At 45.5% G+C, this 21375-nt stretch overlaps 1 protein-coding gene across 6 annotated transcripts in view; it reads right to left on the bottom strand.

Annotated features, from left to right (window-relative positions):
- rgs12b (regulator of G protein signaling 12b) overlaps positions 1–21375 on the bottom strand; it is a 413483-nt gene that overhangs the window by 280639 nt on the left and 111469 nt on the right. The window contains exon 1 of one of the 6 annotated variants that reach the window (XM_070877908.1): positions 11582–11643. The exons of the other annotated variants lie outside the window; for them this stretch is intronic. Within the exon in view, the coding sequence (XP_070734009.1) occupies positions 11582–11587 (6 nt within the window). The 5' untranslated portion in view covers positions 11588–11643. Of the gene's footprint in view, positions 1–11581; positions 11644–21375 lie in introns of those variants that run through there. 6 annotated transcript variants of the gene reach the window in all.

Below are 21375 nucleotides of genomic sequence, written 5' to 3'. Positions count from 1 at the left end.
CCTTGGAATTAATACTATCCTTAATTTCCTTTGTTAGCCATGGTTGAGCCACCTTCCCCGTTTTATTTTTACTCCAGGCAGGGATGTACAATTGCTGAAGTTCGTCCATATGATCTTTAAAGGTTTACCATTGCCTATCCACCGTCAACCCTTTAAGTATCATTTGCCAGTCTAATCGAGCCAATTCGCGCCTCATACCATCAAAGTTACCTTTCCTGAAGTTCAGGACCATAGTTTCTGAATTAACTTTGTCACTCTCCATCTTAATAAGGAATTCTACCATATTATGGTCACTCTTTCCTAAGGGGCCTCGCACAACAAGATTGCTAATTAGCCCCTTCTCATTACACACCCAGTCTAGGATGGCCAGCTCTCTGGTTGGTTCCTCAACATATTGGTCTAGAAAACCATCCCTAATACACTCCAGGAAATCCTCCTCCACCGCATTGCTACCAGTTAGGTTAGCCCAATCAATATGTAGATTAAAGTCGCCCATGATTACTGCTGTACCTTTATTGCACAAATCCCTTATTTCTTGTTTGATGCTGTCCCCAACCTCACGACTACTATTTGGTGGCATGTACACAACTCCCACTAGCGTTTTCTGCCCTTTGGTATTCCGTAGCTCCACCCATACCGATTCTTAGAAACATAGAAAATAGGTGCAGGAGTAGGCCATTCGAGCCTGCACCGCCATTCAATAAAATCATGGCTGATCATTCCTTCAGTACCCCATTCCTGCTTTCTCTCCATGATCCCCTTAACCGTAAGGCCCATATCTAACTCCCTCTTGAATATATCCAATGAACTGGCATCAACAACTCTCTGCGGCAGAGAATTCCACAGGTCAACAACTCTGAGTGAAGAAATTTCTTCTCATCTCAGTCCTAAATGGCCTACCCCTTATCCTAAGACTATGTCCACTTGTTCTATACTTCCCCAACATCGAGAACATTCTTCTCGCATCTAACCTGTCCAGTTCCGTCAGAATCTTATACGTTTCTATGAGATCCCCTCTCATCCTTCTAAAGGCCCAGTTGATCCAGTCTCTCCACATGACAGCCCAGCCATCCCTGGAATCAGTCTGGTGAACCTTTGTGGATATCTGAATGGAATATATGGAATTAAGGACAGTAAAGTAAACTGGATATATGAACATGTATAAGCCATGGAAGAATAGCTGGGAGAATGTCAGATTGCAAATAGTGCAACATCAGCACAGTTAACAGTCTTTCCCAAGGTTTCAAGTTACTAATCCTGCCAATAACATAAATTGTAACATGAAATGAATATATGGATAAATCTGCAGAATTGCAAGGTCTCAGTTGGTAGTCACACCACTAAATTGAAACATTCAGAGGCAATGCTTGAGCTTTCGTAAAAACATCTCATATAAATTGACTAATGAGTGGCTGAGTTAGAATGTCAATCTAATTGTATTTTGTTATCTATTTTCAAAACTGTATAACTGTTGTCGCTTTATGATGTAACTTCATTTATCTGTAGGGAGTGTGTACGCTCTATCGAGAGAGTATATCTTCTGTCTGATAAGTCTTGCCGGCCGATAAATTAAAGACTGCTTTGTTCAAAGCACAAGAGGTATTCGACTCAGTCATTTTACTGAACCAGATTGAGAGAAAAGAATCTATATTTACATTTGGTGTCAGAAGTGGGATCTCAACGGACAACTGCCGAAAACTTGCGAATTAAGAGCCAGACTAGCCTTGGACGAGACGAGGGGAAAGTGGCCACTGGAGTGAGTCTGATTTCAATACTGCTCCAGTTTCCCCCGGTTTCAAAAGTCTGAGGAAAGTTTAGCCACTCGCTGGTTCTCAGGTAGTGTCTGAACGAGATCCATGACAATCTGGTGAATATCTTTCAAACGTAGAATAGGGATAGAGATAGGGAAATTGCGCGATGACGCAAACCAAGCAGCGACTTGGAAAGATAGGTTATAGTTAGAGCTAGATAGGGATAGATGATCAATCATGGATCTAAAAATTAATAGGAAAGAAAAGAGACTCTTGTGAACGTCTGTTTAAATGAGAAATGCTTCTGTGATTTTTACTGTAAAAAAAAAAGCCGGGGAGTTGTGGTTTGTTTTATCTCAAACAGAATGAAAGTTTTTTTTAAACCCTTCGTAGTGTTGTCCTGTATGTGGGAAGTTTAAGAGTGTGAACCTTATTGAATTACGTATATTCGGATGATAAGTTACGGAGTCAGGAAATGCACAAAGGATAGGTTTGTTGAGTAAAAAAAAAAAGAAAAAAATTACATGGTCCCGGTGGTTAAAAAAAAGGATTTAACATGCTCACTTACTTGTCGAAAGAAAACATTCAGAGAAGGCACAGCAAAACAACTGAGATGGATTCAAAAGGATTCAAAAAAAAAATATTATATTAAATAACACGACCTTGAGGCTGGAACAATTGAGATAACGAAAAGCAGTCCACAGCCTACGTGCCAGACTTCTCTCTAGTTATGGAAAAGACAAAAAAAAAAGTAACGTACTAAATAGGTGCTGGAAAAAAATGTTCTGAGATTTTAAATTATGAGAAAAATTCCACTGCAGTCTAAAAAAAAAAATCACTCCTGTCCAGTTGGCAGAAAAACTCCATTAAATTAGGGCTTTCATTGACTGATTGGATTTAAACTGTGCAGTGACACGAAAGGATAGGGAAATTTGGAGACTAAAAGAAATTAAATAAGGCTCATAAGAAATCAAATTTAGAAAATTAGGCTCACAGGGAATTAAGTAAGGCTTATGGGGAATTAAATAGAGGATAGGTGTTCAAATCAGGTGTGACGTCGACCTTGTATATCACTTGGCCCGTCTAGGCACTGATTGAATTTAAATCACGCAGCAACTCGAAAGGTAGGGCCGACGCGAACGCGCAGCGACGCGAGACATGCAGCGGCGCGAGCGTGCGGCCAAGTGAAGGAGGGCTGACGCAGACGCACGGCAGCGTGAACGCGTGGTGACGTGGGACGTGCGGCGGCGCAAGCGCGCGGCCGAGTGAACGTGGGCCGACGCGAACGCGCAGCGACGCGAACCGCGAAGTAATATCAAAGTCAGTGCTGATTTTTGTAAGTTCGTTTATTGTAAGTCTGTTTACTTCAAGTGTTTTCAATCGTGCGGCGACGCGGCTTTGTGTTAGTTTAGTAAAGTCTGTTAAGTCTGTTTACTTCAAGTGTTTTGAATCGCGCGGCGACGCGAGCCGCGGGGCGACGTGGCTTTGTGTTAGTTTAGTAAAGTCTGTTAAGTCTGTTTACTTCAAGTGTTTTGAATCACGTGACGACGCGAGCCGCGGGGCAACGCGGCTTTGTGTTAGTTTTAGTAAAGTCTGTTTGTTTTAAGTTTGTTCAAATCGCACGACGACGTGAACGAGTAACGACACGGTAATACGAGGGACAGCGTGAAAATGGGTAATCAGTTGGATAAAACAACGGATGCGGATAGTCCGCTACAAAAGTTATGTGAGGAATTCCCTGAAAGAGCTGAAGACTTTCGAAAATTATCAGGAGCCCTGAACAAATTATTAGGAGATGACCAGTGGCCTCTAGGTGGCACTAGAAGCATAGAGGTTGTAAAAAAAAGCACAGGGATTGTCAAAAAAAAATTTAAAAGATGCATCACTTCTGTCAAGTTGGCAAATAAATGCTATTAAATTAGGACTTTCATTGACAGAGTTAAAACTGTAGACGTCTTAAAAAAATAATGTGCGCACGAGAAACTGACTAACAGATCCTCTGGGACCTCTGAGAAAGGTATTGACCGACTACGTAGTAAAATGGCTGGCTTTGTGTTAACCGAGGCTGATGATGAAATTGATGAGTGGTCACTGACTCAGCGCCCAACGGCGCCTCCCGCACCCCCTGGCCCCTTGCTCCAGTCCTCTTCCCAACACCTTCCACCTTACACTCCGGCGAGAGGAGTTAAAAATAACCCCATACCACCAAAGCAACAAACCCAAACTGACTCCTCATCCTCTGATTGCGATTTGGATCCCCAGTTCACAAGCAATATAGCCGAAAGGACCAGATCTCACACTCGAAAGGGCAGAACTATATCTTGATATCACAGACAGTCCCGTAAATCTTCTAGTCAACCTACCAGTCCGAGTTGTGAAAGACATAGCAAACACCCCCGCCGATCGAGACGCAGAACTGTCAAGCAGTCAGACAGCTCCGAAACATCCTCCGACCTAGAAATGATTTCCAAGATCCCAAAGTCCCGACACCAATTGTGGGCAGGAAGGACATAAAAATTGCCCCTACCGTCAGCATGGAAAAAGAAGAGGAGGAAGAGGAGGGGGGGAAAGGGGGGAGAGGAGGATCTTACACTAACTTCTCCCAGAACAACCCCTTTGGTCAATTGTTCCCCAATTGACTACGCAGCTTGATTGTGCAGGGATCCTCCCCGGACGACGAACCCATTCTGAATGAGTGGCAACCCTTTTTGATAGATACAGGAGCCTTCATGTCTTCTGTACAATCAAAGCTTAAACTCCCTGCCTCTACTGAAACACAGGAACTTTCAGGATTCCTGGGACAAATCTCGACATTCCCGGTGTCAGAATCGGTTAAAATGGGTTACCAGGAAGAATCGGTGGAACATCGATTTGTTATCACAACCAATCTGGACTGTAACTTGATGGCTAGAGACCTCCTCTGCAAATTCCAGTTGCACTTGGAGTGTGGAGATGATGGGATTATTGTAAAACAGGGAACCCTTAAGCGGCAGTATTATACCACTAGAACCCCTCAGTGGTGGTCTCTGGACCTGCCGCAGGCACCCTATCACGTGACCCTAGCATACGATCCCAGTGGGAAGAATCAGGACCTGCAGAACTTTTATCAGGATCACGAAGGGGAAGTGAAGGAAATTCTATTAAGGGCTAGAGTGACTGGACCAGAAGGGAAGGCAGATTTTGTGGAAATGGACAGCCCCCAACGGTGGCACCACATATTACTCGTGAAGTATTACCTCCCCACCATGCTAAAGATTTGGGAGTTATGGTGCGCCAGGCTATAGACGAGGCTGACCCTACCAGCCGGGATGTGCAAATTCCACGGGGACCCCGAGAAGGTCTTAACGACTCTGCAGCATCATACTGGCTCTGACATACCTGACTATGTGGATCCTCATGTGTGGGCAGAGGACCCCTCCCAAGTGGGTTATCACAGGCAATACCGAGTATCCACCGAGCTTTGGAGGCTAGCCAAGTCGAACCAATTTGCCAGTTTCCAGTCCCTAGCACGGCTAAACAAATGCGACAGTGTTTGGGGATGATCAATTACTGCAGATCCTGGATCCCTAATGTTGCCCTGATGACTAAGCACCTCACCCCGTATACAAATAGAAACCGTAGACGTCCAAGCCTTTAAGGAACTAAAGACAGCCCTGCTGCAAGCTCCGGCTTTGGGCCGGCCCCTCTATGACCGGCCCTTTCAACTGTATTGTACAATTCTGAAAGACTGTGCTACCGTTGTCTTAACACATCTCACTCCGTAGCTGCCCTCCTGGGCCAACTGCAGACTCAACACCTTACCATGGCCAAGCAAAGCAGATATGAGATCTACTTACTAAACAATCCTAAGCTGACCTTTCGGCACTGTACTGCAATTAATCCGGCCTGTTTTCTTACTGAGCCACCCCAAGATGAGGAAGAACCCAGTCATGATTGTTTATCTTTAATTTAAGAGGCCACATCAGTCAGGGAAGATTTTGTTGATGTACCAATTGAAGATCCAGACTGTATTATGTATGTTGACGGAATTAATCCAGAAGGTACACGAATCTCAGGATACGCCATAGTAAACCAGGAGAATCAGGTCTTGGAATCTGCCGCTTTTGAAACTGCCTATTCTGCTCAACAAGCTGAACTATTCGCCCTCACCCGAGCCTGTATCTTGGCCAAAGATCTCAAAGTCAATATCTATACCGACTCTAGGTATGTCTTTGGGGTGGCCCATGATTTCGGACAATTATGGAAAAATAGGGGATTCCTAACCTCACAGGGGAATGAGATATCTCATAAACAGCTAGTATCTGATTTGTTGCAAGCCCTCATGTTCCCCAAACGCATTGCCATTGTCAAATGTACCGCCCACACTACCGGAAATTCTCTGGTTGATATAGGGAATCGTTGTGCTGACCAAGAGGCCAAACAGGCCTCTCGTGACCAACAGATGGTAGTGTCCAAAATTATGAGTCAGACTAAAAATCCTGCGAAGGATAAGTTAGCCTCAGAAAAAACCAATGCCAACCATCCAAGATGTTATAAAAGCACAGGAGGACGCTCCTGAAAAAGATAAACTGTTGTGGAAATATTATGGATGTACTTATGACAATGTTTCTAAACTCTGGACCACTCCCGCGGAACAGACTTGCATGTCTGACGAGTTGGCTCTATGGGTTATTGATTATATGCATTTTGCTACTCATTGTGGAGCAAGAACCACGAGTGATACACTTTTGGCTACTTGGTGGCACCCTAGACTCCAGGCGCTCGCCCAGAACATCAGTAGTCGTTGCTTGGTTTGCCAGCAACATAATCCAGGGAAGGGAGTCTCCTGTGATTGGGGTAAAACGCCCCTACCTGAAGGTCCCTTTGAGACATTTCAGTTGGACTACATTGAGTTGCAAAAAGTTCAGTGTTACAAATATGTGTTAGTAATAGTAGATGTGTTTAGCAGATGAATTGAAGCCTACCCTAACCTGGACAATAAGGCTCAAACTGTTGTTAAGGTGTTAATGAGGGAAATTGTTCCTAGATATGGTATCTCAGCTCGACTGATGACCACCTATGTTCTTTCTCTGACTCAGGCTCTGCGACTAGTTCACAACCAGGTTCAAGATGCTCACCTCGACCTCCCAGTTTTACCCGAATTGTCCCTCGTGGCACCAGGGAAGTATGGATTCGGAAGGGATTAGAGCCACAATGGGAGGGGCCTTTTCAGGTGTTACTCACTACCCCCACTGCAGCCAAGGTTGAGGGGAAAAGTGCCTGGGTTCACCTGCACCACTGCAAGCTCACCACCCTCTAACGAACCTATTTTACTGGTTATTCTAACTCCTGTTTCTGTTCCAGACTTCCTCTTCTCCATAGCTGAACAAGGCCGTTGGCATCCTAATTGGAACGTGGACCAGTTTGAACTTTTACCCGTAGTGATAGACAGCCAGCTACACCGACGGTGACCTGAGAAGAGAGACGGGAAAACTGAACTCTTTTAATCAGCAAAATAATTGGATTATTAATGACGGCAAGGTTAGCAAACCCTCTTGTGGTCAAGGGCTCCCGAGTTATGATCCAACGAACTAAAGAACTACTCGACACTAACAACAATATGATTCTGGAAATGGAGTGTGAACGGATGAATGCAATACTCTCAGAATGATCCTAAATGTTATCATAGAATGATAAAAGGAGGGAATGTGGATATCTGAATGGAATATATGGAATTAAGGACAGTAAAGTAAACTGGATATATGAAAATGTATAAGCCATGGAAGAATAGCTGGGAGAATGTCAGATTGCAAATAGTGCAACATCAGCACAGTTAACAGTCTTTCCCAAGGTTTCAAGTTACTAATCCTGCCAATAACATAAATTGTAACATGAAATGAATATATGGATAAATCTGCAGAATTGCAAGGTCTCAGTTGGTAGTCACACCACTAAATTGAAACATTCAGAGGCAATGCTTGAGCTTTCGTAAAAACATCTCATATAAATTGACTAATGAGTGGCTGAGTTAGAATGTCAATCTAATTGTATTTTGTTATCTATTTTCAAAACTGTATAACTGTTGTCGCTTTATGATGTAACTTCACTTATCCGTAGGGAGTGTGTACGCTCTATCGAGAGAGTATATCTTCTGTCTGATAAGTCTTGTCGGCCGGTAAAATAAAGACTGCTTTGTTCAAAGCACAAGAGGTATTCGACTCAGTCATTTTACTGAACCAGATTGAGAGAAAAGAATCTACATTTACACCTTCGCTGCACTCCCTTAATAATTGGATGATGATTCCACATCATCCAAGCTAATGTCCTTCCTTACTATTGCGTTAATTTCTTCTTTATCCAGCAACGCCACCACACCTCCTTTTCCTTTCTGTCTGTCCTTTCTAAATGCTGAATACCCCTGGATGTTGAGTTCCCAGCCTTGGTCACCCTGGAGCCATGTCTCCGTGATGCCAATCACATCGTATCCGTTAACTGCTATCTGTGCAGTTAATTCATCCACCTTATTCCGAATACTCCTCGCATTGAGACACCGAGCCTTCAGACTTGTCTTTTTAACACACTACACTTTGACCCTTTAGAATTTTGCTGTAAATTGGCCCCTTTTGTTTTTTTCCTTGGGTTTCTCTGCCCACCACTTTTACTATTCTCTTTTCTAGCTTTTGCTTCTGTCTCCATTTTATCTTGGCCCTAAGCTCTGGAATTCCCACCTGAAACCTCTTTACCTCTCTTTCCTCCTTTAAGGCACTCCTTAAAACATTCCTCTTTAGTCATTGCTCTAATTTCTCCTTAAGTGGCTATGTGTCAAATTATTTTGTCTTATAATACTCCGATGAAGTGCCCTGGTATATTTTACTATGTTAAAGATGCTATATAAATAAAAGTTGTTGTTGTTGGTTCTTTTGCCAATTACTATAAATCCATGTCGTCTGGTTACCAACCCTTCTGCCACTGGAAACAGTTTCTCCTTATTTACTCTATCAATACCCTTCATGATTTTGAACAACTCTATCAAATCTGCCCTTAACCTTCTCTACTCTAAGGACAGCAGCCCCATCTTCTCTAGTCTTTCCACTTAACTGAAGTCCCACATCCCTGGTAACATTCTAGTAAATCTCTTCTGCATCCTCTCTGAGGCCTTAACATCCTATACTTCAGTTGGGGCATAGCAAGTGATTTATAAAGGTTGAGCATAACTTTCTTGCTTTTGTATGCTTATACGTCTTTGCTCTTGCACTCTTAATAAGGCCCAAGGCCCAATTTTCAGCGAGTCTTGGGCCAACATGTTTGCGCGCGTGTTCCTCTCCCAATCTTCAAATTGCTTTGAGACTTTAATCTGAAATTTCACAACAATGCAGGAAGCATTACAGTGCTGTTTTTGATACAGTTCACCATACAAAACTATGGGGGCGAAATTCATTATCGCCCTGTTTGGGGGCAGTAACTTTTGAAAGCAAGGAAACTTAGCGCCAGGTACTAATGCATCTCAGCTTTCAAAAAATTGGCTTTCGGGCTCCAGGAAGGAGGTGGAGCGGTAAATCATGCGCTCCATCTACTTCTTGGAGGACTAAAGGACACAGGCGGGGAAGAAACCTGAGCAGCGCTGCACACTGGGCCGTGCAATGCTGCTGAGTTCAAAGAGCCCTTCCCTCCCTTAAAGGGATGGGCCATCGTTGCAGACGTTTCATTTTAAAAGTCACCTGCTTGGATCACCAAGCGAACGGCCAACCCGTGCGATCAGCCCAGCACTCTAGAAAACGACGACAACAAAGGTTAGGATTTTTTTTTTTTACTTACCTCAACCATCTCGCCTTTAATCATCTTCCCAGTAGCGACCGGCTGCCTAATCCATGCCTCCTGCAGCTGCCGGTGTTTTCGCCCGATGTTGCTGAAGGGGGCGAAAGTAAATTTTGGGTGCAGGGTGGTAACAGGGCAATGTGCACGGCGGTAACATCACGGTCTCCAAGCGCAGGAGACCGGGGCGTAACATCGTAGCGTTGCCACTAAACTTCCGTCCAATATGGCGGGAGTCGATGTCAGTGCCGCACCCCCACCCCCCCAGGAGTGCTAACAGGAGGCACAAATGCACCCAATTTCTTCCCCTATTAGGTTTTTAAATGCGAATAGTTTAAACATCCAAAATGACACTAAATCCACTGTAATGTCAGATTACGCTAACTTTAGCCGAGAGCTGAGCTGAATATAATTTTAGCAACACGTCAAATGGTGCAGGTTGCAGCATCTTCAATAAATAATGTGCTGCACCGTGCAATCCTTCACCCGATCTCAGCTATAACACTGTGGAGAGGCAATGAATTGTGAGCAGACTTTTTCCTACAGAGGAGGAAGGAAAATCAAGAGTCACCTCAGCCAAGTTCCGTACAGCTCCTTCCACCAATCAGAGTACCACTAGCAAATACTTGCCATGTCCAAACAAGAAAGGTGGTGGGGAGAAAATGTCTCATTAAAAAGGGAATGTGCTTACACTCAAGCCAATTTATAGTGCAAGACACTGCAAAAACCATATTTAGCAGGATAACTAGAGTGTACATATAGCAATGGAAAATAATCCTGCTGCTAGCAGAACCAGACTTGACCCAGACACTACTTTAATGTCTGAACCACCACATCTTATATAACAGCAGGAAGCAGCAACAAATAACATTCATTAGTAGTATTCACTAGGAGCACAATATAGGGAAAAGCAAAAATAGTATGCTCCCTACGCTGTACTTGTTGATGGCAGATAGCAAGAGCAATACAAGTCTACCTATGCCAGCCATCTTTGGCAGTGTATGAAAGTAGTGTTATAACAAGGTTTATATATACTTCACATCAGTTATAGAATTGAAAAAATAAACAGATTTATATTTAACTTCAATCATAAGAGAATATACACAAATGCGCATAATCAATGTTTGCTCTACAATGTTGTTGCTGTGCGCAGCCAGTTTTTTCAATCCACAGTACCTTTACTTTTTATGCACGGCCCCGCTTGAGAGCTTGTGAGCGGCCTTAAAGATTGCTGCGGGTCTATGCACAGCTTAGAGGGAACACTGGTCATAACGCTGATCTCCAAATAGAAAACTTAATTCGATGTTGACTGAGGCATAATAAAGTGGTGAACTTTTTTCTCCGGATGGCCATACAAAAAAGCATTACTACCCCCTGCTGTTTGGCTAAAACGCTACAAAAGCTGCTCTAATTCGTAGTTAATATAAAGTGTTAACTAACGCAAATAAATCTGCCAATTTTGTTAAACCAGATAAATTGTGTTTGTTAACAGTTTTTTAAGTAAGCCAAAAATTACATTTTTTTCAAGTTGTTTGAAGACAAATATCATTTCCCTCGATGCTTAACCAATTTTTTAGTTTTTATATACTCAGAAATAGTAATAGTAAAACTGATCAAGGCTAATCATATATTAGCACTTCATATTCCACACCTACAACATTAATTTTTAAACAGAGCATCTCATACTCTGGGTCTTTTTGTTTCCCATTACTTACAATAGTCATAATGGCAAATAATCATAAAGCATTCGTTAATTTTGCTTAATTTACAACTTTTAAGTTTACAATTCTAACCAGTATTACTAATCTTTTTAGAACTTAAAATATTTACATCCTTTATGCCCAGCACCAGATCAAGCAAAGCACAATGGTTTTTCTTACCCGAGTGTCTATGCAAGTATGCTCCATGTACAGTGAAGTTTTCAGAAAATGTCCTTGGCACAGATTATAGCTCATGGATTTTAGATGTACACTGTTTAATACCAATGTATGACTTTCCTAAGATGTTACGTGAAAAAATATTTTTGTTTGATACAGTACCATCATTCCCCCGGTTCCTCCCTTCCGTGTTCTCTCTCTCTCCAGACTAAAAGCTATTTCTCCAGCTGCCCACTGCCTCAGCATGTTAAATGCCCTCAGGCTGCACAACAACGTTGTACAAGCATGCTCAGAAAAAGAAAACCTTTAACAGAGAAAAATATCCTGTCACTCGGGAATTTTAAAATCTTTGATTGCAACACAAGCCTGAAATCAAGAGGGGAGGAAAATCAAACCTGTTGTTATGCAATGTCCTACCAGACATAATTTAGTGGCTTGTCAGTAAAATAAAGTATTAATTTGAAATAATTTATAACATTAAATACTCATTGACACTGGTTTTCACTCAAATATTGCTCCCCTTACTAGTCCAGTTTGTAGTTAGCCAGATCAAACTTATATATATAAAAAAAAGAAACAGCACCTTTCACAACCTCATAACGTTCCAAAGCACTTTACAGCCAATAAAATACTTTTGAAGTGTAGCCGATGTTGTAATGTAGGAAACGCGGCAGCCAATTAGCACATAGTAAGGTCCCACGAAAAGCAATGTGATAGAAACATAGAAATTAGGTGCAGGCGCAGGCCATTCGGCCCTTCGAGCCTGCACCGCCATTCAATAAGATCATGGCTGATCATTCAACCTCAGTACCCCTTTCCTGCTTTCTCTCCATACCCCTTGATCCCTTTGGCCATAAGGGCCATATCGAATTCCCTTTTGAATATATCTAACGAACTGGCCTCAACAACTTTCTGCGGTAGAGAATTCCACAGATTAACCACTCTGAGTGAAGACGTTTCTCCACATCTCGGTCCTAAATGGCTTACCCCTTATTCTTAGACTGTGACCCCTGGTTCTGGAACTCCCCAGCAACGGGAACATTCTTCCTGCCTCCAACATGTCCAATCCCGTCAGAATTTTATATGTTTCTATGAGATCCCCTCTCATCCTTCTAAACTCCAGTGTATAAAGACCCAGTTGATCCAGTCTCTCCTCATATGTCAGTCCTGCCATCCCGGGAATCAATCTGGTGAACCTTCACTGTACTCCCTCAATAGCAAGAACGTCCTTCCTCAGATTAGGAGACCAAAACTGAACACAATATTCCAGGTGTGGCCTCACCAAGGCTCTGTACAACTGCAGTAAGACCTCCCTGCTCCTATACTCAAATCCTCTAGCTATGAAGGCCAACATGCCATTTGCCTTCTTCACCGCCTGCTGTACCTGCACGCCAAACTTCAATGACTGATGTACCATGACACCCAGGAGTCGTTGCACCTCCCCTTTTCCTAATCTGTCACCATTTAGATAATATTCTGTCTTCCTGTTTTTGCCACCAAAGTGGATAACCTCACATTTATCCACATTATACTGCATCTGCCATGCATTTTCCCACTCACCTAACCTGTCCAAGTCACCCTGCAGCCTCTTAGCATCCACCTCACAGCGCACACCGCCACCCAGCTTAGTGTCATCTGCAAACTTGGAGATCTTATATTCAATTCCTTCATCTAAATCATTGATGTACATTGTAAATAGCTGAGGTCCCAGCACTGAACCCTGCGGCACTGGTCACTGCCTGCCATTCTGAAAAGGACCCGTTTATTCCGACTCTCCGCTTCCTGTCTGCCAACCAGTTCTCTATCCACGTCAGTACATTATCCCCAATACCATGTGCTTTAATTTTGCACACCAATCTCTGGTGTGGGAACTTGTCAAAAGCCTTTTGAAAGTCCAAATACACCACATCCACTGGTTCTCCCTTGTCCACTCTACCAGTTACATCCTCAAAAAATTCTAGAAGATTTGTCAAGCATGATTTCCTTTTCATAAATCCATGCTGACTTGGACCAATCCCGTCACTGCTTTCCAAATGCGCTGCTATTTCATCTTTAATAATTGATTCCCACATTTTCCCCACTACTGATGTCAGGCTAACCGGTCTGTAATTCCCTGTTTTCTCTCTCCCTCCTTTTTTAAAAAGTGGCGTTACATTAGCTACCCTCCAGTCCATAGGAACTGATCCAGAGTCAATAGAATGTTGGAAAATGATCACCAATGCATCCACTATTTCTAGGGCTACTTTCTTAAGTACTCTGCAATGCAGCCTATCAGGCCCCGGGGATTTATCGGCCTTCAATCCCATCAATTTCCCTAACACAATGTCCTGACTAATAAGGATTTCCTTCAGTTCCTCCTTTTTGCTAGACCCTCAAACCCCTAGTATTTCCGGAAGGTTATTTGTGTCTTCCTTAGTGAAGACACATCCAAAGTATTTGTTAAATTGGTCTGCCATATCTTTGTTCCCCATTATAAATTCACCCGAATCCGACTGCAAGGGACCTACGTTTGTCTTCACTAATCTTTTTCTCTTCACATATCTATAGAAGCTTTTGCAGTCAGTTTTTATGTTTCTGGCAAGCTTCTTCTCATAATCTATTTTTCCCCTCTTAATTAAACCCTTTGTTCTCCTCTGCTGAATTCTAAAATTCTCCTAGTCCTCCGGTTTGCTGCTCTTTCTAGCTAATTTGTATGCCTCTTCCTTGGAATTAATACGATCCTTAATTTCCTTTGTTAGCCACGGTTGAGCCACCTTCCCCGTTTTATTTTTACTCCAGGCAGGGATACAATTGCTGAAGTTCGTCCATATGATCTTTAAAGGTTTGCCATTGCCTATCCACCGTCAACTCTTTAAGTATCATTTGCCAGTCTAATCTAGCCAATTCGCGCCTCATACCATCGAAGTTACCTTTCCTTAAGTTCAGGACCCTAGTCTCTGAATTAACTGTATCACTCTCCATCTTAATAAAGAATTCTACCATATTATGGTCACTCTTCCCCGGGGGCCTCGCACAACAAAATTGCTAATTAGTCCTATATCATTACACAACACCCAGTCTAGGATGGCCAGCTCTCTAGTTGGTTCCTCGACATATTGGTCTCGAAAGCCATCCCTAATACACTCCAGGAAATCCTCCTCCAACACATTGCTACCAGCTTGGTTAGCCCAATCTATATGTAGATTAAAGTCGCCCATGATAACTGCTGTACCTTTATTGCACGCATCCCTAATTTCTTGTTCGATGCCATCCCCAACCTCACTACTACTGTTTGGTGGTCTGTACACAACTCCCACTAGCGTTTTCTGCCCTTTGGTATTCCGCAGTTCTACCCATACAGATTCCACATCACCCAAGCTAATGTCCTTTCTTACTATTGCGTTAATTTCCTCTTTAACCAGCAACGCTACCCCACCTCCTTTTCCCTTCTGTCTATCCTTCCTGAATGTTGAATACCCCTGGATGTTGAATTCCCAGCCTTGGTCACCCTGGAGCCATGTCTCCGTAATCCCAATTATATCATAATCGTTAATAGCTGCCTGCACATTTAATTCATCCACCTTATTACGAATACTCCTCGCACTGAGGCACAGAGTCTTCAGGCTTGTCTTTTTAACACTCTTTGTCCCTTTAGAATTTTGTTGTAATGTGGCCCTTTTTGATTTTTGCCTTGGATTTCTCTTCCCTCCACTTTTACTATTCTCCTTTCTATCTTTTGTTTCTGCCCCCATTTTATTTGCCTCTGTCTCCCTGCATAGGTTCCCAACCCCTGCCAGATTAGTTTAACCCCTCCCCAACAGCACTAGCAAACACTCCCCCCTAGGACATTGGTTCCGGTCCTGCCCAGGTGCAGACCGTCCAGTTTGTACTGGTCCCACCTCCACCAGAACCGGTTCCAATGTCCCAGGAATTTGAATCCCTCCCTCTTGCACCACTCCTCAAGCCACATATTCATTTTAGCTATCCTGCTATTTCTACTCTGACTAGCACATGGCACTGATAGCAATCCTGACATTACTACCTTTGAGGTCCTACTTTTTAATTTAACTTCTAGCTCCCTAAATTCAGCTTGTAGGACCTCATCCCGCTTTTTTACCTATATCGTTGGTACCTATATGCACCACGACAACTGGCTGTTCACCCTCCCCCTCCAGAATGCCCTGCAGCCGCTCCGAGACATCCTTGACCCTTGCACCAGGGAGGCAACATACCATCCTGGAGTCTCAGTTGCGACCGCAGAAACGCCTATCTATCCCCCTTACTCTAGAATCTAGTACCACTATAGCTCTCCCACTCTTTTTCCTGTCCTCCTGCAGCAGAGCCACCCACGGTGCCATGAACTTGATTGCTGCTGCCTTCCCCTGGTGAGCCATCTCCCCCAACAATATCCAAAGCGGTATATCTGTTTTGGAGGGAGATGACTGCTGGGGACTCCTGCACTGCCTTCCTACTCCTGCTCTGCCTGATAGTCACCCATCCCCTATCTGCCTTTGTAACCTTTACCTGCGGTGTGACCAACTCATTAAACGTGCTATCCACGACATCCTCAGCATCGCGCATGCTCCAGAGTGAATCCATCCGCAGCTCCAGTGCCGTCATGCGGTCTAGCAGGAGCTGCAGCTGGATATACTTCCTGCACACATAGTCGTCAGGGACACTGGAGGTGTGCCTGATTTCCCACATGGCACAGGAGGAGCATGACAGGAGGAGTATAATGACAGGAGGAGGATAATGACCATATAATCTGTTCTTGGGATGTTAATTGAGGGATAAATATTGGCCAAGACACAAGTGATAACTCCCTTGCTCGTCTTAAAAATAGTGCCATGGGATTTTTTATGTCCACCTGAGAGAGCAGCCAGGGTTTCAGTTTAATACCTTGTATAGGTGTGACATCCGAAATCCGGAAACCTTGGAACCGAGGCCGTTCCGGATTTTGGAATGTCTTTGCCTGGGGGGAGGTAGAGTCAGTAGGGGCGGGGGAAGGGGATCGGGCAGGGGAGGGGGTCAGTCGGTCGGGCCGCCGGAGATCGGGCTGCCGGAGGTCAGGTTGAGGCCAGTGGAGGTCGGGCTGAGGCAGGGGGGCCGGGTGGGCAAAGGAGGTCGGGCTGAGGCCGGGGGAGGTCGGCCGCGCAGAGGTGAGGGAGTCCGGATTTTGGAGTATTTTCCGGTTTCCGGACGACCCCGTCACTGATTGGCCTGGTGTCCGGATTCCAGAACATTCTGGAACTCAGGATTTTGGATGTCGCATCTGTACTTGTCTTTTTGACGAAACAAGGTGTTGGTTATGACAAGACCATGTTCTGAGCATTTTGATGCTCACGAGGAGAATACCATTGGAGTTGGCTTTCCCTATCCCTTCCCTGCCAATCACCCCTCTCCATCGGTCTGTGTCCCTTCCAACTCTGGCATTAAAGTTGCAAAGGAGGATCAGCTTGTCGCCCCTTGGGACTCGGGACAGGGATTGTTCAAGGCTGGAGTAGAATTGCTCTTTGACCTCATCGGTAGCTTCCAGGATTGGGGCGTATGCACTGATGACCGTAGCATATTGGTTCCTGGTTGGGGTGAGCCGAAGTGTCATGAGGCGTTCGTTTATCTCAGAGGGGGAATCTCTAAGTCACCAAACTAGCTTAATTTTGATGGCGATGCGAACCCCATGGAAACGGTGTTCTTCTTCTGGTTTGCCTTTCCAGAAGAAGGTGCATACACCACCTTGTTCCTTGAGCTGATCTTGCCCTGCCCGCTGTGACTCGCTCAGGCCGGCGATGTCGATGTCGTAGCATCCGAGTTCCTTGGCAATGATAGCAGTACGACGTTCCAGTCTGCCGCTGTTGGGGTTGTCCATGAGGGTCCTGATGTCCCAGGCCACGAACTTCATTTTAAAGGGTAGAAGATGCCTGTGCATGAATTCTTTTAACGTGGGGCAGCCGTTGCACACCAGCTATCACACGAACTTGACAGTACAATGTGGACCACTTCCTATACCTTGGGAGCCTATTATCAGCAAGGGCAGACTTCAATGACGAAATCCAACACCGCCTTCAATGCAGCCTTTGGTCACCTGAGGAAAAGAGTGTTCAAAGACCAGGATCTCAAACCCGGCACCAAGCTCATGGTCGACAAAACAGTAGTGATACCTGCCCTCCTATATGCTTCAGAGATATGGACTGTGGGCACCTCAAAGCGTGGAGAAGTACCACCAACGCTGCCTCCGCAAAATCCTGCAAATTGTGGCTCAGGCCAACATCCCCAGCATCGAGGCATTGGCCACACTCGACCAGCTCCGGTGGGCGGGCCACACTGTCCGCATGCTCGATGCTAGACTCCCGAAACAAGCACTCTACTCTGAGCTACGTCATGACAGACGTGCTCCAGGAGGGTAAAGCAAACGCTTCAAGGACACTCTTAAAGCCTCCTTTAGAAAATCCAACATCCCCACCGACTCTTGGGAATCCCTGGCCCAAGACCACTCAAAGTAGAGGAGGAGCATCCAAGAAGGCTTTGAGTCTCTTTGCTGGAAGCCCACGGAAGCCAAGCACAAAAAGCGGAAGGAGCACATGACAAATCAAGCACCCCACCGACCCGTCTCTCGAACCACCATCCGCCCCACCTGTGCCATCATTCCACATCAATCAGGAAAACAATTACCAGTGTGACAAGGCTTTTCAAATGCCAAAGCTTACAACCAAATCTACTCATTATCAGAGGAATTGCCGAGTTATCAGGCTCAATATCTCTTTCAAAACCCACAGCAGTTACACATCTACATTTTTCTGTAAGAACAATAGCGATGGTAAGTTTATAAAGTCTAAAGAACATAGAAAAGTACTTGGTCTCTTCACGTTCTTTGCGTTGAGACGAAAAGAGCTCAACGCCCTCCCGGATGCATTTTCTCCACCTCGGGCGGTCTTCGGCCAGGGTCACCCAGGTGTCAGTGGTGATGTCGCAATTTACCAGGGAGGCTTTGAGGGTGTCCTTATAATGTTTCCGCTGTCCTCTTTTGGCTCGTTTACCACGAAGGAGCTCCGCATAAAGCATTTGCTTTGGGAGTCTCTTATCTGGCATGGTCAGTGCTTCAATACTGGGGATGTTAGCCTGATCGAGGACACTGATGTTGGTGCGCCTGTCCTCCCAGGGGATTTGCAGGATCTTGCGGAGACATCGTTGGTGATATATCTCCAGCGACTTGAGGTACCTTCTATACATCGTCCATGCATCCATACAGGAGGGCGGGTATTACTACAGCCCTGTAGACCATGAGCTTGGTGGTAGATTTGAGGGCCTGGTCTTCAAACACTCTTTTCATCAGACGGCCGAAGGCTGCACTGGCACACTGGAGGCGATGTTGAATCTCCGCATCAATGCCTGCCTTTGTTGATAAGAGGCTCCCGAGATATGGGAAATGGTCCACGTTGTCGAGGGCCGCGCCGTGAATCTTGATAATTGGAGGGCGGTGCTATGAAGCGGTGACAGGCTGGTGGAGGACTTTTGTCTTACGGATGTTAAGCGTAAGGCCCATGCTTTCATATGCCTCAGTGAGTACACTGACTATGTCCTGGAGTTCAGCCTCTGAACTTGCGCAGACGCAGGCGTCGTCCGCATACTGCAGCTCAATCACAGAGGTTGGGGTGATCTTGGACCTGGCCTGGAGGCGGTGTAGGTTAAATAGCTTCCCACTGGTTCTGTAGTTTAGTTCCACTCCAGCGGGGAGCTTGTTGATTGTGAGGTGGAGCATAGCAGCGATGAAGATTGAGAAGAGGGTTGGAGCAATGACGCAGCCCTATTTGACCCCGGTCCGGACGTGAATTGGGTTTGTAATGAATCTGTTGGTAAGGATCACGGCCTGCATGTCATCGTGAAGCAAGCGAAGGATGTTGACAAACTTTTGGGGGCATCCGAAACAGAGGAGGGCGCTCCATAGATCCTCACGGTTGACAGTGTCAAAGACCTTTGTAAGATCGAAAAATGGCATGTATAAGGGCTGGCGCTGCTCCCTGCATTTTTCCTGCAGCTGTCGCGCTGCAAAGATCATGTCTGTTGTGCCCCATAGGGGACGAAATCCGCATTGTAATTCCGGGAGGAGCTCCTCAGCCACAGGAAGAAGTCGATTGAAGAGAACTCTAGCGACAACTTTCCCAGTGGCTAATAGTAGGGAGATTCCCCTGTAGTTGCCGCAGTCGGACTTGTCCCCTTTTTAAAAAATGGTCACGATCACTGCATCTCTCAGATCCCCCGGTATGCTCTCCTCCCTCCAGATGAGAGAGATGAGGTCATGTAACCGCGCCAACAGCGCCTCTCCGCCATACTTTAGCGCCTCAGCAAGGATTCCATCCGCACCCGTAGCCTTATTCTTCTTCAGCTGTTTTATGGCTTTGCCTACCTCGTGCAACGTTGGAGTTTCACTGAGTTGATGGCGGGTCGCATGCTGCGGGATGGAGTCGAGAATACTCGAGTCAAAGGCAGAGTCTCGATTGAGGAGATCTTCAAAGCACTCCTTCCATCGGGCCCTGACAGCCTCGGTGTCCTTGATGAGTGTTTCCCTGTTCTTGGCCAGGAGTGGGGTGGGGCCTTGAGAGTTTGGACCGTAGGTGCCCTTGACTCCAGTGAAGAATCCTCGCATATCGTGGCTGTCGGCCAGTTGTTGTATCACCTGTGCTTTTTCCATCCACCACCTGTTCTTTAGGTCCCGGATTTTTTGTTGGACCTGAGCCTTGAGCCGTCTGAAATGTTGTTTCGCAGCTCCCGAATTGGGTTGTTGCTTGAGGCTCAGAAATGCTTTGCGCTTGCGATCTGTTAGTTCTTCAACCTCCTGATCACTTTCATCAAACCAGTCCTGATGTTTTCTGGTTGAGTGACCAAGTGTCTCTTCACAGGCACTGGTTATAGAGGCCTGGAGGGCAGACCAAGTGCTGTGGGCATTCAGCATCTCAGGGTCATTAAGGCACGCCAGATTGGCTGTGAGGCGCTGGCTGTATAGGGCTCTCTTAGCTGGGTCTCTAAGTGCCCCGGCATTAACTTTTTTGCGGAACTGCTTCTGCTGTCCCCTCTGCTTTGGGCCAATGTTAATGTTGATGATGGATCGGATTAGGCGGTGGTCCGTCCAGCAGTCGTCAGCTCCTGTCATGCGCGATGATGCGCACATCCTTGCGATCCCTGGCTTGGACGATGACGTAGTCAAGCAGATGCCAGAGCTTTGAGTGAGGGTGTTGCCACGATGCCTTGTATTTGTCCCTCTGGCGGAACAGGGTGTTGGTGATGAGGAGTTCATGTTCTAGACATTCTGTCAGGAGTAGGGTACCACTGGAGTTGGCTTTCCCTACCCCCTCTCTGCCAATCACGCCTCCCCAGAGGGCTGTGTCTTTGCCGACCCAGGAGGATCAAATTGTCACATGTGGGGACGCGGGACAAGGATGTCTCGAGGTTGGAATAAAAACCCTCTTTAGCCTCATCCGTTGTATCGAGCGTAGGGGCGTACGCACTGTTGACTGTGGAGCATTGGTTCCGGGATAGGGTAATACGAAGGGTCATGAGGCGTTTGTTAACCCCACAGGGGGAGTCTTTGAGGCGGTTGACCAACTATTCTTGACGGCAAAGCTGACTGCATGAAGGCGGCGTACTGCCTCTGGTTTCCCTTTCCAGAAGAAGGTATAACCTCCACCATGTTCCTTCAACTGGCCTTCCCCTGTCTGCTGGATCTCGTTTAGGCGGCAATGTCAATGTCAAAACGTTTGAGTTCTCGGGCAACTATCGCGGTGTGGCGTTCCGGCCTGTTGCTGTTGGGATTGTCCATGAGGGTCCTGACATTCCAGGTCCCGAACTTCATATTAGCGAAGTAGAAGATGTCTGTACGTGAGTTTTTTTAATGTGGCGTGGCCGCTGCACACCGGCAACCACACGGACTTAGCTGAACAAGGTCTTGGTCCAGTAGCAAGGGAGTCCAAGACAAATGGAGACCA

This window comes from Pristiophorus japonicus, chromosome 1 (genome assembly GCF_044704955.1).
Source record: "Pristiophorus japonicus isolate sPriJap1 chromosome 1, sPriJap1.hap1, whole genome shotgun sequence".
NCBI classification, from domain to species: Eukaryota; Metazoa; Chordata; class Chondrichthyes; family Pristiophoridae; genus Pristiophorus; species Pristiophorus japonicus.
The sequence above is the reverse complement of the archived record's forward strand: the minus strand, read 5'-3'. Positions and strand labels throughout refer to the sequence as shown.